This window comes from Perna viridis, chromosome 11 (genome assembly GCF_037379345.1).
Source record: "Perna viridis isolate PV_CMFRI_1.1 ecotype Kerala chromosome 11, ASM3737934v1, whole genome shotgun sequence".
NCBI lineage: Eukaryota > Metazoa > Mollusca > Bivalvia > Mytilida > Mytilidae > Perna > Perna viridis.
This window is the reverse complement of record NC_142455.1, coordinates 26,132,468-26,157,281: the sequence shown is the minus strand read 5'-3', so window position 1 is coordinate 26,157,281 and position 24,814 is coordinate 26,132,468. Positions and strand designations below refer to the sequence as shown.

The 24,814-nt window shown below is 30.6% G+C and overlaps 1 protein-coding gene across 1 annotated transcript in view; it reads left to right on the top strand.

Annotated features, from left to right (window-relative positions):
• Positions 1-24,814, top strand: part of LOC148603521 (uncharacterized) — a 148,397-nt gene that overhangs the window by 119,850 nt on the left and 3,733 nt on the right. The window contains exons 99-140 of the mRNA XM_088551446.1: positions 493-603; positions 894-1,034; positions 2,381-2,667; positions 4,099-4,246; positions 5,373-5,465; positions 6,096-6,194; positions 6,979-7,268; positions 7,743-7,884; positions 8,166-8,252; positions 8,473-8,544; positions 8,971-9,260; positions 9,736-9,877; positions 10,159-10,251; positions 10,473-10,544; positions 10,759-11,048; positions 11,523-11,664; positions 11,946-12,038; positions 12,260-12,331; positions 12,546-12,835; positions 13,311-13,452; positions 13,734-13,826; positions 14,046-14,117; positions 14,332-14,621; positions 15,097-15,238; positions 15,520-15,612; positions 15,833-15,904; positions 16,119-16,408; positions 16,884-17,025; positions 17,307-17,399; positions 17,618-17,689; positions 18,115-18,404; positions 18,879-19,020; positions 19,301-19,393; positions 19,622-19,693; positions 20,219-20,505; positions 20,979-21,120; positions 21,377-21,469; positions 21,833-21,904; positions 22,669-22,958; positions 23,664-23,805; positions 24,298-24,390; positions 24,618-24,689. Coding sequence (XP_088407572.1) covers positions 493-603; positions 894-1,034; positions 2,381-2,667; positions 4,099-4,246; positions 5,373-5,465; positions 6,096-6,194; positions 6,979-7,268; positions 7,743-7,884; positions 8,166-8,252; positions 8,473-8,544; positions 8,971-9,260; positions 9,736-9,877; positions 10,159-10,251; positions 10,473-10,544; positions 10,759-11,048; positions 11,523-11,664; positions 11,946-12,038; positions 12,260-12,331; positions 12,546-12,835; positions 13,311-13,452; positions 13,734-13,826; positions 14,046-14,117; positions 14,332-14,621; positions 15,097-15,238; positions 15,520-15,612; positions 15,833-15,904; positions 16,119-16,408; positions 16,884-17,025; positions 17,307-17,399; positions 17,618-17,689; positions 18,115-18,404; positions 18,879-19,020; positions 19,301-19,393; positions 19,622-19,693; positions 20,219-20,505; positions 20,979-21,120; positions 21,377-21,469; positions 21,833-21,904; positions 22,669-22,958; positions 23,664-23,805; positions 24,298-24,390; positions 24,618-24,689 — 6,243 coding nt within the window. The remainder of the gene's footprint in view (positions 1-492; positions 604-893; positions 1,035-2,380; positions 2,668-4,098; positions 4,247-5,372; positions 5,466-6,095; positions 6,195-6,978; positions 7,269-7,742; positions 7,885-8,165; positions 8,253-8,472; positions 8,545-8,970; positions 9,261-9,735; positions 9,878-10,158; positions 10,252-10,472; positions 10,545-10,758; positions 11,049-11,522; positions 11,665-11,945; positions 12,039-12,259; positions 12,332-12,545; positions 12,836-13,310; positions 13,453-13,733; positions 13,827-14,045; positions 14,118-14,331; positions 14,622-15,096; positions 15,239-15,519; positions 15,613-15,832; positions 15,905-16,118; positions 16,409-16,883; positions 17,026-17,306; positions 17,400-17,617; positions 17,690-18,114; positions 18,405-18,878; positions 19,021-19,300; positions 19,394-19,621; positions 19,694-20,218; positions 20,506-20,978; positions 21,121-21,376; positions 21,470-21,832; positions 21,905-22,668; positions 22,959-23,663; positions 23,806-24,297; positions 24,391-24,617; positions 24,690-24,814) is intronic.

The following is a 24,814-nucleotide window of genomic DNA, read 5'->3' as shown; positions in this document are numbered from 1 at the left end:
TCAGTCCGTTTGTCCATCCCCAGTACTAATCCGCAAATCCTCTAAAACCACTGTATGGATTTTGATGAACCCATCACAAATTATTTATCATGTGAAGTCATTGTGCACCTCTTATTTCATTTTTTTATCTGATTGACTTATGTGGTTTCCTAATGCAAATCATGGACTTTGTCATTGGTTGACTAAGGGGGACTTTTTTCTAATTTGCAATACCTCTTAAGTCTCTGAATGGAATTTAATAAAACTTTCACACATTCCTTTGTTTTTTTCAATCTGAATAACTTTTGGTTTCCTTTATGGTCTAGGGAAGGGAACTTGGGGTATTAACATATGAGTTTTGGTAACAGTATTCCTAGTTCACTAATTCTTTTAAAACATTGGTTATTTTCCTTTTGTTCCTTAATATGATGGTATTGAATCATAGGAGTTATTTACATTTGCAATTTCTGAAGTTTTGTACATTGTATTTTTTTATTTTATTATCATTTATAGAAACAACACCTGCACCAAGCACTACTCCTGTCCCAACTGTAACTCCAAAAGAAGCCACTCCAACACCTACAGCTACTCCTGAAATTTCTTCCACCAAAACTACTATGAAATGTAAGTTGTAATTATGTATTTTACATATATTTGCATGCTGTCATTCTAGTTAAAGATTTTACTACAGATGTTTATAATGAAGTGAAATGAGGATTTGGTTTATAATTAAAGAATTATCCTGTGAAAAATTGAAAATGTTACCTCTTTAATGTATTGCCCTATCTAGGTTTTTTTTAAAATGTTTCATTTTTCTTGACACAATTATTTCCAGTAATCATACAACAACCCTTTGTTATTTGAAAACAGCCGAGCCAATGCAATACAGTTTCATTTCTCTTTCTTTGTTTTAGTATCAACTGTAAAATCTACAACAGAAAGGGTGTCAGCTAAAACTACAACACCAGTTGTGTCACAAGTAACATCTGAAGTAACGGTATCTATGCCTGTTACTACTCCTGGTGTTGCTTCAACTCCTCAGATAACTTCAACAGGTAAGACTATTTGAATAAACATTGGATATTCTTGAATTTTTTGTTACTATTAATTAAGAGGTACATTCCCGTACACCAGTTTTTGGCACTTTCAGTTTTCAATATGTTAACTTACCCTCGGTTGAAATATTGACATGTTCTTTTGCTATTAAGATAACCGAATTGGGACATGGAAGATTTGTTAGCTGTTATATCATTAAATGCTATTCTCTGTAAAAATCTGACAGTGGGTGAATATACAAGTCTTTCCCAGAAATCTTATTTGAAACATTATCTGAGATGCAGAAATAGAATTCATTTTTCCTTTAACTTTCTGGTGTATAAATTACATGAAATGCATTGCAATTTCATCATCGAAGGGAGATAACATTCTATTGTAACTTTGAACTCGCTGTCCTGCCTTATCTGGCACTTCTAAACGAACTACCAATTTGTCTTCAATATACCATACACTAAATGCTGACATTGTCAAATTTTTATGTTTTTTCTAAGCATGATTAATTATTTTTTTCAATTTTGCCTGATTCTTACTGATTCCAGCACTGATGTCATAAATTATCTTACCTATGCAGTTTTCAATGATTTAGTAAAAATACTTTAAGTTTACCTGTGATTAATTGACTTGATAATATTTGCCACGTGCTTTGACAGAATATTTTGCCCAAAGTTGTATTGAAATACATATGATAGGTTTTAAGTATTGAAATATGTATAAAATGATTTATATTTTCAATGCATGTGAACAATATTTCCTTCAAAGTTCAGGTGATTTTCTTTAATTTGGTTGAATTTACTGATTTAAGCATGATTTTGCATTTAATTTCCATATTGTGCTTCATGACTGAACAAAATTATTTTGTAAATGAAGTAAGTACACTTTTAAGTAAATTTATGTCATATCATATTGATTTGACACATTTAAAGAATGTAATTTTAGGACTGAATTCAACATAAAACTAACACACTTCCTGTTTATGTCTCCCCCATTTTAGTGTATAAAAAAATCATATCTGCTCTTATTAAATCAGGAGTATATAGTGACTCCTATATTTATCCATCTGTTTGTCTTGCCATTACACTTTGGGTTTTCTCACTCAACCAAATATTTCTGAACTTTAAGACTATATTTTGGATCATAGATTCTGATCAAATAAGATTATGGCAACTTTTGCATTTACATTTCTGTTGTTTTTGGTCCTTTTTAAACTTAAAATTTTAGTTTTTTTTATGATTGCCAGATCAACTTTTACCAATTGAATAAAATTCCCATAAAATTGATTTGTCTCTGACTTGTTTTAATGGGTTTGTAAATCAAATTACAAAGAATTTTTTTTTCTTTTTTTAAGCTGGCGGTCCTAGTTCAACTGTTCCAATCTGCACAATAGTTGATGGAATGGAATCACCAACAACAATAGCATCCAATGAACTAACAATGAACGGTAAATCCACAGATTTTGAAAAACTTAGACCAACCTCAGATACTCCACTAGAAAGTACAGCTTCAGAATTAATTATAGAATATACACCAAAGGACCAAATACCTGTTAAAGAAGTTAAATTGGTGTCAACTGATAACATCAAATCATATACTGTCAAGTTCTTCAATGCAGATGGCACTGTTAACGAGAGGAAGGTATATACCCATTCATTGTATAGATTGAAATTTTCATTCGAGTTTTGTTTGTCTTGGTTTTTTTTTATGTAAAGTTCTTATGTGACCCAAAATAAGTTTAAATGACAGATAGAGTTTTTTTTCTGAAAGCTAAGGTCCATCATAGCATGGGATTTTTTTTTAAAGGCAGGGTAACATTATAGAACTTTCAGCTCCTGTTCAGTGAAAGTATATGAGTTCTTACGTTTCTAACTGTTTTGTGTTGAAACAAGATGTTACATATTTTCTATTATTTAGTTCTCAGCACTCTATTTCACATGCAAGATTTTGCTCTGAATGACACCAGAATTGTCTTCTTATGACCATTTGATGTCTTATGAAATTATGATTGTGATGCCTTTAATTTTTTAGTTAAGGAAAATTCGTAATTAAAACATCAGGAATATATATATAGATATATAGATATACAGTCGAACCTCGATGTGTCGAACTTGGATGAGTAGAAATCTCGGATAATTCAAACTAATTACAAAGTTCCAGCAAAACTCCCCTTACTCCAATACAATTTTACTTCGGATGACTCGAACTAGGATGAATCGAAACCTCGGATAACTTGAGGTAATTAATCAGTCCCCTTGATAGGACTTTGAGGTTAATTAACCCTGATGTCTCGAAGTCAACTAATTAGTCAGAAAACTGATTACTTTATTACAAACCATGATGGAAGTGTGTTTTAACAACAGTTAGCGTGGCTTTTAAAATTAATTTGTTGACATTTTATGTTTTGATTTGTTTATTTAATTAATCTAAAATTGCGCGTGTTGTTAAAAGAAACGAATTTTATTAATAACACGTCGGAATTTACACTAACAATGATATCGGATATTTTGATATTTTGAATTTTGTTTTAAAAAATACAGATGAATTGAAATGGTATGTGACTATTTAATGAAACATCAAACAGATGACAGTAAGGGTATTTCAACAAATACTTTCATTTCACTAGTGAATTTTTATCGTAATATTGTGGAGCACATGGTTTGGCGATTCTCCTGATAGGATTGTGAATGAAACAAAGCAGAATGTTATGAAATCTGACGTTTTTGATATAGAAAAAATAAAAAGGAAATTTCACTAACGCTCCGTGCCGTTCAGTATTTCAATATACAACATACAAAAAAATATCTTCCGATGTAATACGGATGACATTACAAAGTATCATGTATAGTGAAGTACATGTGCATGTACAAGCACAACAAATGATGTAAATACAGAAATAACCATGGACCAAACTACTGATATTTCCGGTTTATCCTCGACCTCAGATTACTCGAACATTTTTGCATGAACCCTTCGACTTAACGAGGTTTGACTGTATATTATCAAGAGCTGATACAAGTTAAGAAATTGTAAGGAACTGTCATGCATGTTTTTTTTTCTTAACTTTTTAAGGTCTTAGTAGGAGAAACAGCTCAAGCATCAAGTTCTGGAATATTGACTGATGTAAAGAAAGTTCAAATTATCATAGGTCCTGACAACAGGGAAGACTTTTATAAATCAGTTCAGCTCCAACTTCAAATTCTTGCTTGCTATAAACTAGGTATGTTTAGAACTAGTTTTTCATTGTTATGCAGAAAATCTTGGAAATACTGATCATTTTATTTTTGTAGATACTTCTTTTAGTAAAATTATTTTTTGTATCAGTGGTGTATGAAACTTTCTAGTAAACTGAAATGATTAAATGAGTTATTTTTTAAAATATTTGTCTATGTGATATGAGACTTTTAAACGTTCATTAGTTACTTACTTATGAGTTTATAGTATTCAAAAGATTAATATCAACATTGAAGGATACATTTACACAGATTAGTTTGCAACTTTAAACCATTAAGAATGTGTCAGTATGCTTTCATAACATTAATGGAACCATAATGCTTAAGTAAGAAGATTTTTTGTGCTATAATTACGAAATATTAGACTTTTCTTCTTTTTTCTCACATTATGGATGAATTTCCAATTTACTTGACCAGGTGATTAAAAATAATTTAATTCCCTTGGGGATGAAAAAGTCTTGTGCAAGATTTATTTCATTGGTCAAATTAAAGGTCATGACCTCACAAATTTCCAAATTCATTGACTGTTTATACTGTATAATTGACACCATTAGTACGTGTACACATATAGTACAGAAGTTTTGTGACCTATCAAAAGTGAAAATTTTATAATTTGTTATTTTGATGATAAAAATTTGCTTGAAATCTTTTATATCTATTCCACATCAGTAATTTCATCTTCACATGTCAAAAAGAGCAATTGTTGAATTTACGAAAGTGTTGTGAATATGATACTTGATGGAGAAAATAATGAAACTGTTCTAAAATGGAAGGAAGAAATAGATTCTCTTTCGGTTCCTCGCAGATTAAAAGATTTCTACACTCTTGATAGTTAAAATCAAGGTTGTTAACATACTTGCTTATTTTAATCTACTTGTGACAGAATGAGAATCAATATAACCACAAGAATTTGGGATAATATAGGAAGAATACTTCCCAAATGTTTATTGTTGAAAACAACTTTTCTATAGATTTATTATGGTCTGAAACTTAGATATGCTTTGAACAAGAAAATTTGGTTGAATGTTTGTAAGGGGGATAGCCTAAATTGTGGGATTCTTGTGATTCCTCTTACATTATTTCTTGTAATTTTTTTCACTCTGCTGATTTTAGGATCAACTCCTGTGCCAACTGTAACTCAAACAGGAGCATCTTCAACTGCCACAGCCTCACCTGTTGTTTCTTCAGTGAAGACTACAGTAAAACGTAAGACTTCAATCTAGTACAGTATTAAGTGTCTAAAGTGAAGTCCTTGAAAATGAATACAACTTGCATTCTCTGTCCAAAATCTAGTAGAAATTGTTCGATGATTTTTTTTTAATCAATAGAATATTCATTTCTAATTTAGTGACTACATAGAAAATCTAGACACACATACACATTTGTCTGAAAGGGATTTGACTTATATAAACTAGTAAGCTATCCTTAAGCATTTTTCTTTTTCTGCATATAACTTTCACATAATCCCACATTTAAGTTTTTGTGCCCATATTACTGTTTAAAAACATTTTTTCTATGGAGAATTAATTGTTTTATCAAACCACAATCAGTATTAAGGATTTTATAATGGTTCGGTTGGTGGGGAAATCAATTATAGCATTCTTTCTTTTATTCTCATATCTTTTCTTGTAAACTGTATATTGACCTCAAATTAAGCTTCCAATGTCAGCTTTGTTGAAGGCCATGTAAAATCAGGTCTTGTTTAGGAAAGTTTTGAAAGATTACTTTTAAACAATTAAACTTTAAAAGTATATAAATTAATTCATTATTTTTGCATGATTAAAATCATGTTCCATGCTTTTTTTTACTTATATTATTTTAACATTTCATTTGTAGCTTCAACTGTAAAATCTACGACATCAAGAGTGACTGCAACTCAAGAAACATCAAGGGTCACCCCTGCAACTACTAGTCCTACGCCTAAAATTACAACAAGTTAGTTAACATAAAATTAATGAAAATGTATAAAAAAGCCCTTCCCTTTTTAAAATGTTATCAGGAATGGAAGAGTAAAAGAAATATATAATCAAGTAAGAGTTATAATCTAATAAATGTTTTGTTTGGTGAATTATTGGTCTTGAAAATTGTTTAAAATCTTTATTACATGTATTAAAAATTAGATTCATATTAAATGCTGTTTTTAAGATTTGTTTCTAGTATTTTTTCAAAGTAGTTGCCTTTATTAGATCTTTTTATTATTAGGATTATACAGTAAGACCCATCTGAACCAAAACCCTTTTGGACTTTAAAAAACTGTTTCATTTACACAGTTTTTTGTTTACCTGACAGTGTTCTAGGATTTTCAAAATTTTAGGTTTCCACAGGAAAAATATAAATGACAATTAGCTTTCCCACACTTGAATTTTTTTCCAAACTTAACAATGAAAAATTCAAGCTTTCTACTTGCTGAAGGGAAAGATGGGCTTAGTAATCAACTTTCACACACCAAAATTGTACTTTCCCCAGTGACAGGAAAGTGGAATCCTAGAATAATGGCAACCAAGGTTCAAAATGCATTTAAATTGATGTAAAGGGACCTGAAAAAGTGTCAGTGTTCAATTTAGACAGGTTTCACAGTATGTCATTGAACATTTTTACACACCATTTCTCAAACCAATGGATCAATCGCTAATTCAGTTTTATTGACATCTTTTCGGAGACAGATTCTACAACAATGTACTGAACTGATGTTACTAAATTCTTTTATTTTTTTTTACAGCAGAAGGAGGCCCCCGCACAACTACTTCTGTTTGCGCAGTCACTGATGGAATGGAATCTCCAGCAGCAATACCATCCAATGAACTAACAGTGAATAACAAGTTGAATGATGTTGAGAAACTCAGACCAACCTCGGATACTCCATTGGAAAGTACAGCATCAGAATTAGTGATAGAATATACACCAAAGGATCAAATACCTGTAAAAGAAGTGAAATTGGTGTCAACTGACAACATTAAATCATATACTGTCAAGTTCTTCAATGCAGATGGCTCTGTTACAGAGAGAAAGGTAGAGATATTTGTTAATTTGTTGTCAGCTTCAGTAATGAATTGTGATCTGTATAATACAGACAAAATATATGATCAAGATTTGAGCATTGAAGAAATTTGTGTCATGAACTTTTATACATTATATGACTGGTTTTTGCTCATTTTTGTGTTTATTTTAAACATTCCTATAGTCCATTTCCTGACTGTTGAATTTTGGTATTAGTTTTTGTAAGAGAAGAGACTTCGTAATTAAATTTTCTGAAGGATGTTGATTGAAGTAATGGATCAGAGGGCTTGATTAAAACATTTAAGGACCCATGGAAAGACTTGTTTTATTAAATTTATATGTAATTGAAAGATGCCAAAAACATATTTATTTGCTACACTGTTTTAATATATTGCCATTTGTTCAAGAAGAATGGATAGTTTTTATGTTTGTTAAAAATTACAGAAAATTATTATGTTTAGATTTTGATAATGCTATTTTTTGTAGGTCCTAAAAGGAGAGACAGCAACAAATACAGGAACATTTCCTGATGTGAAGAAAGTTCAAATTATCATTGGTCCAGACAATAGAGAAGATTTCTACAAACCAGTCAAACTTCAACTGCAAATACATGCTTGTTTTGAATTGGGTATGCATTAAACATGTAATAAAGATGTTACTTTAGTTGAAAGCTGAATAAGAATTTTATTTATTGCACTTTGTATTACCTTTAATAAGGTCTCCATCTACTCAACCTCATAAAGTTATAAGCAAAATTATTTAACTATTTACAAAATAAAATCTTATCTATAGCCACTAAGGGGATTTGTTTTTCTAAATAAATAAAAATAACCTGGAATTCCTCCTAATAACCATTGAAATATTGTTTGATATTCTGCTGAGAATGATTTTACTAATTAACATTTCCAGGTACATCCACACCTGTTCCAAGCACAACGCCTGTACCAACTCAATCAGCCACACCAAGTCTTACTACTGAGAAATCCACTGTCAAAGGTAAAAAAACAAATAATTTATGTACCCTTTCACTATTTTGTGGTAAGTAGATAAGTTTTGGAATATTTTTTTTAAACTAGTTTTCAGAATAAGGAGCATTTCTTTCATTTTTTTTTTACTTGAACATTTAAAGAAGAAATGAATTGGCTTTCTTTTTAAACACAAAGGCAGACAACAAGATGGGCATGAAGTATACAACTGTATGTATTTAATATTTCAGTGTCAACTGTACAATCTTCAACCTCAAGAGTAACCCAAGTTACGACCAGTCCTACACCTCAAATATCAACAAGTAAGTTGTCCTTGTCATTTAGGAAAAAGAACATGTAAGAAAATTATTTGAGCAAAATGTGGTGTGTAAATATTTTCAGAATTGAAAAAAAGGTTTTTAATGTTATGAATTCAAAGCTTTTCATGATAATTTTTGCAGTGATTACTGAAACATGACTTTTATGGGAATATTGTTTAAGTATCGGTATAAATCATGAGTAGGTAAATTTTGAATAGATTTATAATTTTTCTTTTAAAACAATAAATGTTTGGTGGTTTTATCTTTTTTTTTCTGAAAAGTTTGAAAAAAATGGCAGACTTACATCAAGACACTTTATTTTTAGAATCTAATACTATAGAACACCACTGGATTTTGATAAAGATAAGTCTACATTTGTAAAAAAAATTCAATTTACTTGTGTATTAAACTAAACATTTAAAAATTAAGCTGTAGGAGGACCCAGCACAACTACACCTGTTTGCACAGTAACAGATGGAATGGAATCTCCAGCAGCTATACCATCCAATGAACTAACAGTAAATGGCAAATCTGAAGATGTTGAGAAACTCAGACCAACCTCAGATACTCCTTTAGAAAGTACAGCTACAGAATTAATTATAGAATATACACCAAAGGACCAAATACCTGTTAAAGAAGTTCAATTGGTGTCAACTGATAACATCAAATTATATACTGTCAAGTTCTTCAATGCAGATGGCTCTGTTACTGAGAGAAAGGTAGAGATATTTGTTAATTTGTTGTCAGCTTCAGTAATGAATTGTGATCTGTATAATACAGACAAAATATATGATCAAGATTTGAGCATTGAAGACATTTGTGTCATGAACTTTTATACATTGTATGACTGGTTTTTGCTCGTTTTTGTGTTTATTTTAAACATTCCTATAGTCCATTTCCTGACTGTTGAATTTTGGAATTAGTTTTTGTAAGAGAAGAGACTTCGTAATTAAATTTTCTGAAGGATGTTGATTGAAGTAATGGATTAGAGGGCTTGATTAAAACATTTAAGGACCCATGGAAAGACTTGTTTTATTTAATTTATATGTAATCGAAAGATGCCAAAAACATATTTATTTGCTACACTGTTTTAATATATTGCCATTTGATCAAGAAGAATGGATAGTTTTTATCTTTGCTAAAAAATTACAGAAAATTATTATGTTTAGATTTTGATAATGCTATTTTTTGTAGGTCCTAAAAGGAGAGACAGCAACAAATACAGGAACATTTCCTGATGTGAAGAAAGTTCAAATTATCATTGGTCCAGACAATAGAGAAGATTTCTACAAACCAGTCAAACTTCAACTGCAAATACATGCTTGTTTTGAATTGGGTATGCAATAAACATGTAATAAAGATGTTACTTTAGTTGAAAGCTGAATAAGAATTTTATTTATTGCACGTTGTATTACCTTTAATAAGGTCTCCATCTACTCAACCTCATAAAGTTATAAGCAAAATTATTTAACTATTTACAAAATAAAATCGTATCTATAGCCACTAAGGGGATTTGTTTTTCTAAATAAATAAAAATAACCTGGAATTCCTCCTAATAACCATTGAAATATTGTTTGATATTCTGCTGAGAATGATTTTACTAATTAACATTTCCAGGTACATCCACACCTGTTCCAAGCACAACACCTGTACCAACACCAACTCAATCAGCCACACCAAGTCTTACTACTGAGAAATCCACTGTCAAAGGTAAAAAAACAAATAATTTATGTACCCTTTCATTATTTTGTGGTAAGTAGATAAGTTTTGGAATTTTTTTTTAAACTAGTTTTCAGAATAAGGAGCATTTCTTTCATTTTTTTTTTTTTGACTTGAACATTTAAAGAAGAAATGAATTGGCTTTCTTTTTAAACACAAAGGCAGACAACAAGATGGGCATGAGGTTTATAACTATGTATTTAATATTTCAGTGTCAACTGTACAATCTTCAACCTCAAGAGTAACCCAAGTTACGACCAGTCCTACACCTCAAATATCAACAAGTAAGTTGTCTTTGTCATTTAGGAAAAAGAACATGTAAGAAAATTATCTTTTTTTTTCTGAAAAGTTTGAAAAAAATGGCAGACTTACATCAAGACACTTTATTTTTAGAATCTAATACTATAGAACACCACTGGATTTTGATAAAGATAAGTCTACATTTGTAAAAAAAAATTCAATTTACTTGTGTATTAAACTAAACATTTAAAAATTAAGCTGTAGGAGGACCCAGCACAACTACACCTGTTTGCACAGTAACAGATGGAATGGAATCTCCAGCAGCTATACCATCCAATGAACTAACAGTAAATGGCAAATCTGAAGATGTTGAGAAACTCAGACCAACCTCAGATACTCCTTTAGAAAGTACAGCTACAGAATTAATTATAGAATATACACCAAAGGACCAAATACCTGTTAAAGAAGTTCAATTGGTGTCAACTGATAACATCAAATTATATACTGTCAAGTTCTTCAATGCAGATGGCTCTGTTACTGAGAGAAAGGTAGAGATATTTGTTAATTTGTTGTCAGCTTCAGTAATGAATTGTGATCTGTATAATACAGACAAAATATATGATCAAGATTTGAGCATTGAAGACATTTGTGTCATGAACTTTTATACATTGTATGACTGGTTTTTGCTCGTTTTTGTGTTTATTTTAAACATTCCTATAGTCCATTTCCTGACTGTTGAATTTTGGAATTAGTTTTTGTAAGAGAAGAGACTTCGTAATTAAATTTTCTGAAGGATGTTGATTGAAGTAATGGATTAGAGGGCTTGATTAAAACATTTAAGGACCCATGGAAAGACTTGTTTTATTAAATTTATATGTAATCGAAAGATGCCAAAAACATATTTATTTGCTACACTGTTTTAATATATTGCCATTTGATCAAGAAGAATGGATAGTTTTTATGTTTGTTAAAAATTACAGAAAATTATTATGTTTAGATTTTGATAATGCTATTTTTTGTAGGTCCTAAAAGGAGAGACAGCAACAAATACAGGAACATTTCCTGATGTGAAGAAAGTTCAAATTATCATTGGTCCAGACAATAGAGAAGATTTCTACAAACCAGTCAAACTTCAACTGCAAATACATGCTTGTTTTGAATTGGGTATGCAATAAACATGTAATAAAGATGTTACTTTAGTTGAAAGCTGAATAAGAATTTTATTTATTGCACGTTGTATTACCTTTAATAAGGTCTCCATCTACTCAACCTCATAAAGTTATAAGCAAAATTATTTAACTATTTACAAAATAAAATCGTATCTATAGCCACTAAGGGGATTTGTTTTTCTAAATAAATAAAAATAACCTGGAATTCCTCCTAATAACCATTGAAATATTGTTTGATATTCTGCTGAGAATGATTTTACTAATTAACATTTCCAGGTACATCCACACCTGTTCCAAGCACAACACCTGTACCAACACCAACTCAATCAGCCACACCAAGTCTTACTACTGAGAAATCCACTGTCAAAGGTAAAAAAACAAATAATTTATGTACCCTTTCATTATTTTGTGGTAAGTAGATAAGTTTTGGAATTTTTTTTTAAACTAGTTTTCAGAATAAGGAGCATTTCTTTCATTTTTTTTTTTTTGACTTGAACATTTAAAGAAGAAATGAATTGGCTTTCTTTTTAAACACAAAGGCAGACAACAAGATGGGCATGAGGTTTATAACTATGTATTTAATATTTCAGTGTCAACTGTACAATCTTCAACCTCAAGAGTAACCCAAGTTACGACCAGTCCTACACCTCAAATATCAACAAGTAAGTTGTCTTTGTCATTTAGGAAAAAGAACATGTAAGAAAATTATCTTTTTTTTTCTGAAAAGTTTGAAAAAAATGGCAGACTTACATCAAGACACTTTATTTTTAGAATCTAATACTATAGAACACCACTGGATTTTGATAAAGATAAGTCTACATTTGTAAAAAAAAATTCAATTTACTTGTGTATTAAACTAAACATTTAAAAATTAAGCTGTAGGAGGACCCAGCACAACTACACCTGTTTGCACAGTAACAGATGGAATGGAATCTCCAGCAGCTATACCATCCAATGAACTAACAGTAAATGGCAAATCTGAAGATGTTGAGAAACTCAGACCAACCTCAGATACTCCTTTAGAAAGTACAGCTACAGAATTAATTATAGAATATACACCAAAGGACCAAATACCTGTTAAAGAAGTTCAATTGGTGTCAACTGATAACATCAAATCATATACTGTCAAGTTCTTCAATGCAGATGGCTCTGTTACTGAGAGAAAGGTAGAGATATTTGTTAATTTGTTGTCAGCTTCAGTAATGAATTGTGATCTGTATAATACAGACAAAATATATGATCAAGATTTGAGCATTGAAGACATTTGTGTCATGAACTTTTATACATTGTATGACTGGTTTTTGCTCGTTTTTGTGTTTATTTTAAACATTCCTATAGTCCATTTCCTGACTGTTGAATTTTGGAATTAGTTTTTGTAAGAGAAGAGACTTTGTAATTAAATTTTCTGAAGGATGTTGATTGAAGTAATGGATTAGAGGGCTTGATTAAAACATTTAAGGACCCATGGAAAGACTTGTTTTATTTAATTTATATGTAATCGAAAGATGCCAAAAACATATTTATTTGCTACACTGTTTTAATATATTGCCATTTGATCAAGAAGAATGGATAGTTTTTATCTTTGCTAAAAAATTACAGAAAATTATTATGTTTAGATTTTGATAATGCTATTTTTTGTAGGTCCTAAAAGGAGAGACAGCAACAAATACAGGAACATTTCCTGATGTGAAGAAAGTTCAAATTATCATTGGTCCAGGCAATAGAGAAGATTTCTACAAACCAGTCAAACTTCAACTGCAAATACATGCTTGTTTTGAATTGGGTATGCAATAAACATGTAATAAAGATGTTACTTTAGTTGAAAGCTGAATAAGAATTTTATTTATTGCATGTTGTATTACCTTTAATAAGGTCTCCATCTACTCAACCTCATAAAGTTATAAGCAAAATTATTTAACTATTTACAAAATAAAATCGTATCTATAGCCACTAAGGGGATTTGTTTTTCTAAATAAATAAAAATAACCTGGAATTCCTCCTAATAACCATTGAAATATTGTTTGATATTCTGCTGAGAATGATTTTACTAATTAACATTTCCAGGTACATCCACACCTGTTCCAAGCACAACACCTGTACCAACACCAACTCAATCAGCCACACCAAGTCTTACTACTGAGAAATCCACTGTCAAAGGTAAAAAAACAAATAATTTATGTACCCTTTCATTATTTTGTGGTAAGTAGATAAGTTTTGGAATTTTTTTTTAAACTAGTTTTCAGAATAAGGAGCATTTCTTTCATTTTTTTTTTTGACTTGAACATTTAAAGAAGAAATGAATTGGCTTTCTTTTTAAACACAAAGGCAGACAACAAGATGGGCATGAGGTTTATAACTATGTATTTAATATTTCAGTGTCAACTGTACAATCTTCAACCTCAAGAGTAACCCAAGTTACGACCAGTCCTACACCTCAAATATCAACAAGTAAGTTGTCTTTGTCATTTAGGAAAAAGAACATGTAAGAAAATTATCTTTTTTTTTCTGAAAAGTTTGAAAAAAATGGCAGACTTACATCAAGACACTTTATTTTTAGAATCTAATACTATAGAACACCACTGGATTTTGATAAAGATAAGTCTACATTTGTAAAAAAAAATTCAATTTACTTGTGTATTAAACTAAACATTTAAAAATTAAGCTGTAGGAGGACCCAGCACAACTACACCTGTTTGCACAGTAACAGATGGAATGGAATCTCCAGCAGCTATACCATCCAATGAACTAACAGTAAATGGCAAATCTGAAGATGTTGAGAAACTCAGACCAACCTCAGATACTCCTTTAGAAAGTACAGCTACAGAATTAATTATAGAATATACACCAAAGGACCAAATACCTGTTAAAGAAGTTCAATTGGTGTCAACTGATAACATCAAATCATATACTGTCAAGTTCTTCAATGCAGATGGCTCTGTTACTGAGAGAAAGGTAGAGATATTTGTTAATTTGTTGTCAGCTTCAGTAATGAATTGTGATCTGTATAATACAGACAAAATATATGATCAAGATTTGAGCATTGAAGACATTTGTGTCATGAACTTTTATACATTGTATGACTGGTTTTTGCTCGTTTTTGTGTTTATTTTAAACATTCCTATAGTCCATTTCCTGACTGTTGAATTTTGGTATTAGTTTTTGTAAGAGAAGAGACTTCGTAATTAAATTTTCTGAAGGATGTTGATTGAAGTAATGGATTAGAGGGCTTGATTAAAACATTTAAGGACCCATGGAAAGACTTGTTTTATTAAATTTATATGTAATCGAAAGATGCCAAAAACATATTTATTTGCTACACTGTTTTAATATATTGCCATTTGATCAAGAAGAATGGATAGTTTTTATCTTTGCTAAAAAATTACAGAAAATTATTATGTTTAGATTTTGATAATGCTATTTTTTGTAGGTCCTAAAAGGAGAGACAGCAACAAATACAGGAACATTTCCTGATGTGAAGAAAGTTCAAATTATCATTGGTCCAGACAATAGAGAAGATTTCTACAAACCAGTCAAACTTCAACTGCAAATACATGCTTGTTTTGAATTGGGTATGCATTAAACATGTAATAAAGATGTTACTTTAGTTGAAAGCTGAATAAGAATTTTATTTATTGCACTTTGTATTACCTTTAATAAGGTCTCCATCTACTCAACCTCATAAAGTTATAAGCAAAATTATTTAACTATTTACAAAATAAAATCTTATCTATAGCCACTAAGGGGATTTGTTTTTCTAAATAAATAAAAATAACCTGGAATTCCTCCTAATAACCATTGAAATATTGTTTGATATTCTGCTGAGAATGATTTTACTAATTAACATTTCCAGGTACATCCACACCTGTTCCAAGCACAACACCTGTACCAACACCAACTCAATCAGCCACACCAAGTCTTACTACTGAGAAATCCACTGTCAAAGGTAAAAAAACAAATAATTTATGTACCCTTTCATTATTTTGTGGTAAGTAGATAAGTTTTGGAATATTTTTTTTAAACTAGTTTTCAGAATAAGGAGCATTTCTTTCATTTTTTTTTTTGACTTGAACATTTAAAGAAGAAATGAATTGGCTTTCTTTTTAAACACAAAGGCAGACAACAAGATGGGCATGAGGTTTATAACTATGTATTTAATATTTCAGTGTCAACTGTACAATCTTCAACCTCAAGAGTAACCCAAGTTACGACCAGTCCTACACCTCAAATATCAACAAGTAAGTTGTCTTTGTCATTTAGGAAAAAGAACATGTAAGAAAATTATCTTTTTTTTTCTGAAAAGTTTGAAAAAAATGGCAGACTTACATCAAGACACTTTATTTTTAGAATCTAATACTATAGAACACCACTGGATTTTGATAAAGATAAGTCTACATTTGTAAAAAAAAATTCAATTTACTTGTGTATTAAACTAAACATTTAAAAATTAAGCTGTAGGAGGACCCAGCACAACTACACCTGTTTGCACAGTAACAGATGGAATGGAATCTCCAGCAGCTATACCATCCAATGAACTAACAGTAAATGGCAAATCTGAAGATGTTGAGAAACTCAGACCAACCTCAGATACTCCTTTAGAAAGTACAGCTACAGAATTAATTATAGAATATACACCAAAGGACCAAATACCTGTTAAAGAAGTTCAATTGGTGTCAACTGATAACATCAAATCATATACTGTCAAGTTCTTCAATGCAGATGGCTCTGTTACTGAGAGAAAGGTAGAGATATTTGTTAATTTGTTGTCAGCTTCAGTAATGAATTGTGATCTGTATAATACAGACAAAATATATGATCAAGATTTGAGCATTGAAGACATTTGTGTCATGAACTTTTATACATTGTATGACTGGTTTTTGCTCGTTTTTGTGTTTATTTTAAACATTCCTATAGTCCATTTCCTGACTGTTGAATTTTGGTATTAGTTTTTGTAAGAGAAGAGACTTCGTAATTAAATTTTCTGAAGGATGTTGATTGAAGTAATGGATTAGAGGGCTTGATTAAAACATTTAAGGACCCATGGAAAGACTTGTTTTATTAAATTTATATGTAATCGAAAGATGCCAAAAACATATTTATTTGCTACACTGTTTTAATATATTGCCATTTGATCAAGAAGAATGGATAGTTTTTATCTTTGCTAAAAAATTACAGAAAATTATTATGTTTAGATTTTGATAATGCTATTTTTTGTAGGTCCTAAAAGGAGAGACAGCAACAAATACAGGAACATTTCCTGATGTGAAGAAAGTTCAAATTATCATTGGTCCAGACAATAGAGAAGATTTCTACAAACCAGTCAAACTTCAACTGCAAATACATGCTTGTTTTGAATTGGGTATGCATTAAACATGTAATAAAGCTGTTACTTTAGTTGAAAGCTGAATAAGAATTTTATTTATTGCACTTTGTATTACCTTTAATAAGGTCTCCATCTACTCAACCTCATAAAGTTATAAGCAAAATTATTTAACTATTTACAAAATAAAATCTTATCTATAGCCACTAAGGGGATTTGTTTTTCTAAATAAATAAAAATAACCTGGAATTCCTCCTAATAACCATTGAAATATTGTTTGATATTCTGCTGAAAATGATTTTACTAATTAACATTTCCAGGTACATCCACACCTATTCCAAGCACAACACCTGTACCAACACCAACTCAATCAGCCACACCAAGCCTTACTACTGAGAAATCCACTGTCAAAGGTAAAAAAACAAATAATTTATGTACCCTTTCATTATTTTGTGGTAAGTAGATAAGTTTTGGAATATTTTTTTTAAACTAGTTTTCAGAATAAGGAGCATTTCTTTCATTTTTTTTTGACTTGAACATTTAAAGAAGAAATGAATTGGCTTTCTTTTTAAACACAAAGGCAGACCACAAGATGGGCATGAAGTTTATAACTATGTATTTAATATTTCAGTGTCAACTGTACAATCTTCAACCTCAAGAGTAACCCAAGTTACGACCAGTCCTACACCTCAAATATCAACAAGTAAGTTGTCCTTGTCATTTAGGAAAAAGAACATGTAAGAAAATTTTTTGAGCAAAATGTGGTGTGTAAATATTTTCAGAATTGAAAAAAAGGTTTTTAATGTTATGAATTCAAAGCTTTTCATGATAATTTTTGCAGTGATTACTGAAACATGACTTTTATGGGAATATTGTTTAAGTATCGGTATACATCATGAGTAGGTAAATTTTGAATAGATTTATAATTTTTCTTTTAAAACAATAAATGTTTGGTGGTTTTATCTTTTTTTTCCTGAAAAGTTTGAAAAAAATGGCAGACTTACACCAAGACACTTTATTTTTAGAATCTAATACTATAGAACACCACTGGATTTTGATAAAGATAAGTCTACATTTGTAAAAAAATTCAATTTACTTGTGTATTAAACTAAACATTTAAAAATTAAGCTGTAGGAGGACCCAGCACAACTACACCTGTTTGCACAGTAACTGATGGAATGGAATCTCCAGCAGCTATACCATCCAATGAACTAACAGTAAATGGCAAATCTGAAGATGTTGAGAAACTCAGACCAACCTCAGATACTCCTTTAGAAAGTACAGCTACAGAATTAATTATAGAATATACACCAAAGGACCAAATACCTGTTAAAGAAGTTCAATTGGTGTCAACTGATAACATCAAATCATATACTGTCAAGTTCTTCAATGCAGATGGCTCTGTTACTGAGAGAAAGGTAGAGATATTTGTTAATTTGTTGTCAGCTTCAGTAATGAATTGTGATCTGTATAATACAGACAAAATATATGATCAAGATTTGAACATTGAGGAAATTTGTGTCATGAACTTTTATACATTGTATGACTGGTTTTTGCTCGTTTTTGTGTTTATTTTAAACATTCCTATAGTCCATTTCCTGACTGTTGAATTTTGGTATTAGTTTTTGTAAGAGAAGAGACTTCGTAATTAAATTTTCAGAAGGATGTTGATTGAAGTAATGGATCAGAGGGCTTGATTAAAACATTTAAGGACCCATTTAAAGACTTGTACTAGTAAGTTTATGTGTAATCAAAGATGCCCAAAACATATTTATTTGCTAACGCCGTTTTAATGTATTGCTATTTGTTCAAGAAGAATGGATAGTTTTTATGTTTGTTAAAAATTACAGAAAATTATTATGTTTAGATTTTGATAATGCTATTTTTTGTAGGTCCTAAAAGGAGAAACTGCAACCAATACAGGAACATTTCCTGATGTGAAGAAAGTTCAAATTATCATTGGTCCAGACAATAGAGAAGATTTCTACAAACCAGTCAAACTTCAACTGCAAATACATGCTTGTTTTGAATTGGGTATGCATTAAACATGTAATAAAGCTGTACTTTAGTTGAAAGCTGAATAAGAATTTTATTTATTGCACTTTGTATTACCTTTAATAAGGTCTCCCTCTACTCAACCTCATAAAATTATAAGCAAAATTATTTAACTATTTACAAAATAAAATCTTATCTATAGCCACTAAGGGGATTTGTTTTTCTAAATAAATAAAAATAACCTGGAATTCCTTCTAATAACCATTGAAATATTGTTTGATATTCTGCTGAAAATGATTTTACTAATTAACATTTCCAGGTACATCCACACCTGTTCCAAGCACAACACCTGTACCAACACCAACTCAGTCAGCCACACCAAGTATTACTACTGAAAGATCCACTGTCAAAGGTAAAAAACAAATAATTTATGTACCCTTTCATTGTTGTGCGGTAAGTAGATAAGTTTTGGAATATTTCTCTATAAGCTTTTATATTAAAGAATAAAGAGTATTACTTTCTTCACTATAAGTAATTCCTGTGCTTATTTTACAAAAGAAAAAAAAAAACGACCAAGGTATGGGCAAATGACATGATATTAAATGCAGGAAATATATTGATTTCCATTGAATCATTTCAGTGTCTACTGTACAATCATCAACATCAAGAGTGACACATGTTACCACAAGTCCTGCACCTCTAGTAACTACAAGTAAGTATTCCCTGTCATTTTAAGAAATAGGCATTTTATGCTGTTAAATAAGCAGTAAGTGCATTTATGATAATAAAGGTTTTTCCAGTAAAACATATTAGGGATGGGGGAAGACACTTTTATTGGGTGTTCAAATCTCTTGACATAATGTAAAGTTTAATACACAACATCAATAGAACTTCTATGGGTGGCTTCCCTAATGAAAAGGTGCCTTTCCCCAAGTACCTCATATCTTTTAATGGAACAGCTCTAATGACAATAAACCAAAATTGTTTTGCAATTTTAGATGAACAAGTTAATTTTCGAATGACCTAAACTTTTAAGGCACTAATTTCATTTATAATCTATGAAATTTCTAAAAACACGGACATCAAATTGCTTTGTAATGAAGGATAATATCCTAGAACACGGACATCAAATTGCTTTGTAATGAAGGATAATATCCTAGAACACCAGTGGATTAAAGTTGCAAATGCATAGAAATATTATTTGACTTGTGCATTAAATTGAACATTTTAAATTTAGCTGTTGGGGGTCCCAGCACAACTCCTGTTTGCACAGTAACAGATGGAATGGAATCTCCAGCAACAATACCATCTAATGAACTTACAGTGAATGGCAAATCCACAGATGTTGAGAAACTCAGACCAACCTCAGATAGTTCATTAGAAAGTACAGCATCAGAATTAGTGATAGAATATACACCAAAGAACCAAATATCTGTTAAAGAAGTAAAATTGGTGTCAACTGATAACATCAAATCATATACTGTCAAGTTCTTCAATGCAGATGGCTCTGTTACAGAGAGAAAGGTAGAAATATATTGTTTATTGGTTGTCACCTTCTGTAATGAATTGTGAGCTGTAAAATACAGACAAAATATATGATCAAGATTTGAGCATTGAAGAAATTTGTGTCATGAACTTTTATACATTGTATGACTGGTTTTTGCTCGTTTTTGTGTTTATTTTAAACATTCCTATAGTCCATTTCCCGACTTGAATTTTGGAATCAGTTTTTGTAAGATAAGAGACTTCGTAATTAAATTTTCACAAGGATGTTGATTGAAGTAATGGATCAGAGGGCTTGATTAAAACATTTAAGGACCCATTTAAAGACTTGTACTAGTAAGTTTATGTGTAATCAAAGATGCCCAAAACATATTTATTTGCTAACGCTGTTTTAATGTATTGCTATTTGTTCAAGAAAAATGGATAGTTTTTATGTTTGTTAAAAATTACAGAAAATTATTATCTTTAGATTTTGATAATGCCATTTTTTGTAGGTCCTAAAAGGAGAGACAGCAACAAATACAGGAACATTTCCTGATGTGAAGAAAGTTCAAATTATCATTGGTCCAGACAATAGAGAAGATTTCTACAAACCAGTCAAACTTCAACTGCAAATACATGCTTGTTTTGAATTGGGTATGCATTAAACATGTGATAAAGCTGTTACTTCTGTTGAAAGCTGAACAAGAATTTTATTTATTGCACTTTGTATTACTTTTCATAAGGTCTCCCTCTACTCAACCTCATAAAGTTATAAGCAAAATAATTTTAACTATTTACACAATAAAATCGTATCTATAGCCACTAAGGGGAATATGGAATTCCTCCTAATAATCATTAAAACATTGTTTGGTATTCTGCTGAAAATGATTTTACTAATTAACATTTCCAGGTACATCCACACCTGTTCCAAGCACAACACCTGTACCAACACCAACTCAATCAGCCACACTAAGTCTTTCTACTGAGAGATCCACTGTCAATGGTATGAACAATTGTGTAGAGCCTTTTATTGCTATATATCCTTATTTATGAAGTATTTAATTTTATTTCCTTAGCAATTATCGTATAGCAGCTTATTTTTGCGGGTGTAAAATTTGGTGCACAAAGAACTTAAGCCCAGAGTTAATATTTTGCGTACTTAGTTTTGGTACGAAATTAGCCCCCCCCCCCCAACGAAGATTACCCACTACATGGTATCTTAAGAACTAAGGATATTTCTTTCTATATTTTTAAAAACAATTTTTTTTCAAGAGTTTTATAATACTTCACCATATTCAACAATGAATAAAGAACAAATATTCAGGAAAATTACATGACAGGAATAAAATTTTTGTTAATGTTTCAGTGTCAACTGTACAATCTTCAACATCAAGAGTAACACATGTAACTACCAGTCCTACACCTCAAGTAACTACAAGTAAGTGGACCAATAATGTTAAGTAAAAATGAATACAAAAATTGGAGTAATTTGTTGTTGCATTCATGTTGTTTTTTTTTCTCTTTTTTATTTTGCCATATTGAAAAACACTGTATTTAAGATTACAAATTCAATAATGTGGGTTTTATGTCGTGCAACTATTTACCAATTTTAGAATATTTGTTGCTTTTTGGGATACACATGTGCATTATGTGAAACCTCTGCTTGCCAACTCACCATGGGAAAATTTGAAACCAATGTGGCAAGCCATAATTGTTTTGAACCTGCTGGTATGGTGAGTCGAAATGATTTTGCTTTTTTCTCCCTTTTCTTGTCAATAAAACATGAGTTTTTTCATATTTTATTTAGTCTAATTTTATTTAAGAATTGAATTCCAAGTTTCTTGCATGTTGTTTAGTGTGAATTCTAAAAGAAATACTGCTCTCAGCCATGATGCTCTCTGTTCAAGCTATATCTTAATACCTGTTGTATGGTCCTGACAGCAAAAATATCTATCTTTGCGACCCAACAATTAACATCGTATGTTTATAAAATTATATTACTAAACCATGAAAGGTAGCAGTTTTCAATATATTGTAGCTTCTCAATGCCCCAAAAATGGTATTTTTAGGCAAAAACTGTAATTTTGGGAAAATCAAAATTCACTTTTTGAGATCTATACTCTAGAACACCACTGGATGTAAGTAGTCTTTTGCAGAGCGATATAAGTTACTTGTACAATAAACTAAACATTTTATATTTAGCCATAGGAGGCCCAAGCACACCTTCACCTGTGTGCACAGTAATAGATGGAATGGAATCTCCAGCAGCTATACCATCCAATGAGCTAACAGTGAATGGCAAATCCACTGATATTGAGAAACTCAGACCTAACGCAGATACTCCCTTAGAAAGTACAGCTTCAAAATTAGTGATAGAATACATACCAAAGGACCAAGTAGCCGTTAAAGAAGTGAAATTGGTGTCAACTAATAACATTAAATCATATACTGTCAAGTTCTTCAATGCAGATGGTACTGTTACAGAGAGGAAGGTATGAGCCTGTTTTAAGGTATTTAATCTTGAGTAAACATTTGAAGTATGTGAAGTATTTGAGTGTCAATATATATGAAAGGAAACTGTTGTAGCATACATGTATTTCAATTATAAGATGATTATAAGAATAATGTATAAGTGAATAATAGCCACTTTTAAAAGGTGAAAAGGAACTACATGCAGATGAAATATAAATAAAATGTAACATGTTAAAATGTATGGGCCCAAATTTTTGGTCTTACAGACTTTGTCAGGTGCAAAAAGTATTGAGGAGAAAACTGACAACTGCTGACCCATACCACAGAGAACAAGTGCCCTTCAAAATTGATTTTGATCTTTGTGAAGATGCATCAAGTTCAAGATGAAAAATTGTAAAATTGTGTGTGAGCTCACCAAAAGCAATTGAAAACTTGGTTATGATAACTAAATAATGCAGGTTTTGACATTTTTTCCAAAGAGATGGGCAGTCCCAAGAAAGCTGATAATACACTGTTTTAGGAACTTTTATCATTGGCTTTTTTATATTTTATTTGTATGTAGTTAATTTTTACCTTTTAAATATTGTTCAGTTATTCATCATTCTTATTTACATTTAATTTGAGCCATTTCACAACATTTATTATTTTCATTTCAATTGAAAAAATCATATATTTGTTATTCTTTTATGTTATAATTGAGTTCGTGACTATTCTATATCTTCTAGGTGCTGGAGGGAGAAACAGCAACCAACACAGGAACCTTTCCTGAAGTGAAGAAAGTCCAAATCATCATTGGTCCAGACAATAGAAAAGATTTCTACAAATCAGTAAAACTTCAGCTGCAAATACATGCTTGTTTTGAAATAAGTATGTAGATTTTTTTTTAATCTGTCCCTCTATTTATATGTCTGACCTTCTGTTCTTACATTTGACCTTTTATCTATATAGAAAATCTTTATGATTTTGTTTGATTTGGTTTTGTTGGACTGAAAGGCTTTCTTTCTGTCTTGCTTTCAAGATTATGTTTTAAATAAAAAAGCAATTCAAAGTTTTTATGCTGAAGAAAGAAGCATTACTTTGCTATTTGATTGATTTGAATTTTTTATGGTTTGTTGTGCAATTTCCAGCTTTCCCCTTTCTATGATAAAAGTACTTTAATTTTAACCATTTAATAAATTCATTTTAAGCATGTTGAATACTGCATTTTTACCTTTTTGTTTGAAAATATTGATTTAACTGTACATGCAACTGTGAAGAGAATTTCTTTTTAATGAAATACAGTTTTACGGACCCATGTTTACCGAATCACTTTTAGATATTTTGATGGGTAGAATACAAAGTATAGTAAAATATTTCCAGGTACATCCATACCTGTACCAAGCACGTCACCTGTACCAACACCAACTCAATCAGCCACACCAAGTTTATCTACAGAGAGGTCGACTGTGAAAGGTAAAAAAGTGGGGTTGATTGTCCTTTCTTTCTGAAAATAATGCTTTTTGGTTTTAATGGTAGGTTTTATGAGCCATCATTTTAAAAGAAAAAAAAAACTTTGGTATTTTATATATTGTATAACAAGTCTCCCTGACCTTTTTGAAGAGGTAAATTGTAATTCTTTAAAAAAGAAAAAAAAAGAACACAGTACACTGACTATATTTATTTACATTAAAATATTTCAGTGTCAACTGTACAGTCATCAACATCAAGAGTAACCCATGTTATGACCAGTCCTACACCTCAAGTAACAACAAGTAAGTGGTCCTTGTAATTTAAAGAAAGAACATTCTCACTCACTATTAGTCTTAAATGGAATGGTGATTTTTTTCAAATGTATGAGAACCATTTTACTAACTGAAATCTTGTCACTTTTGTAAAG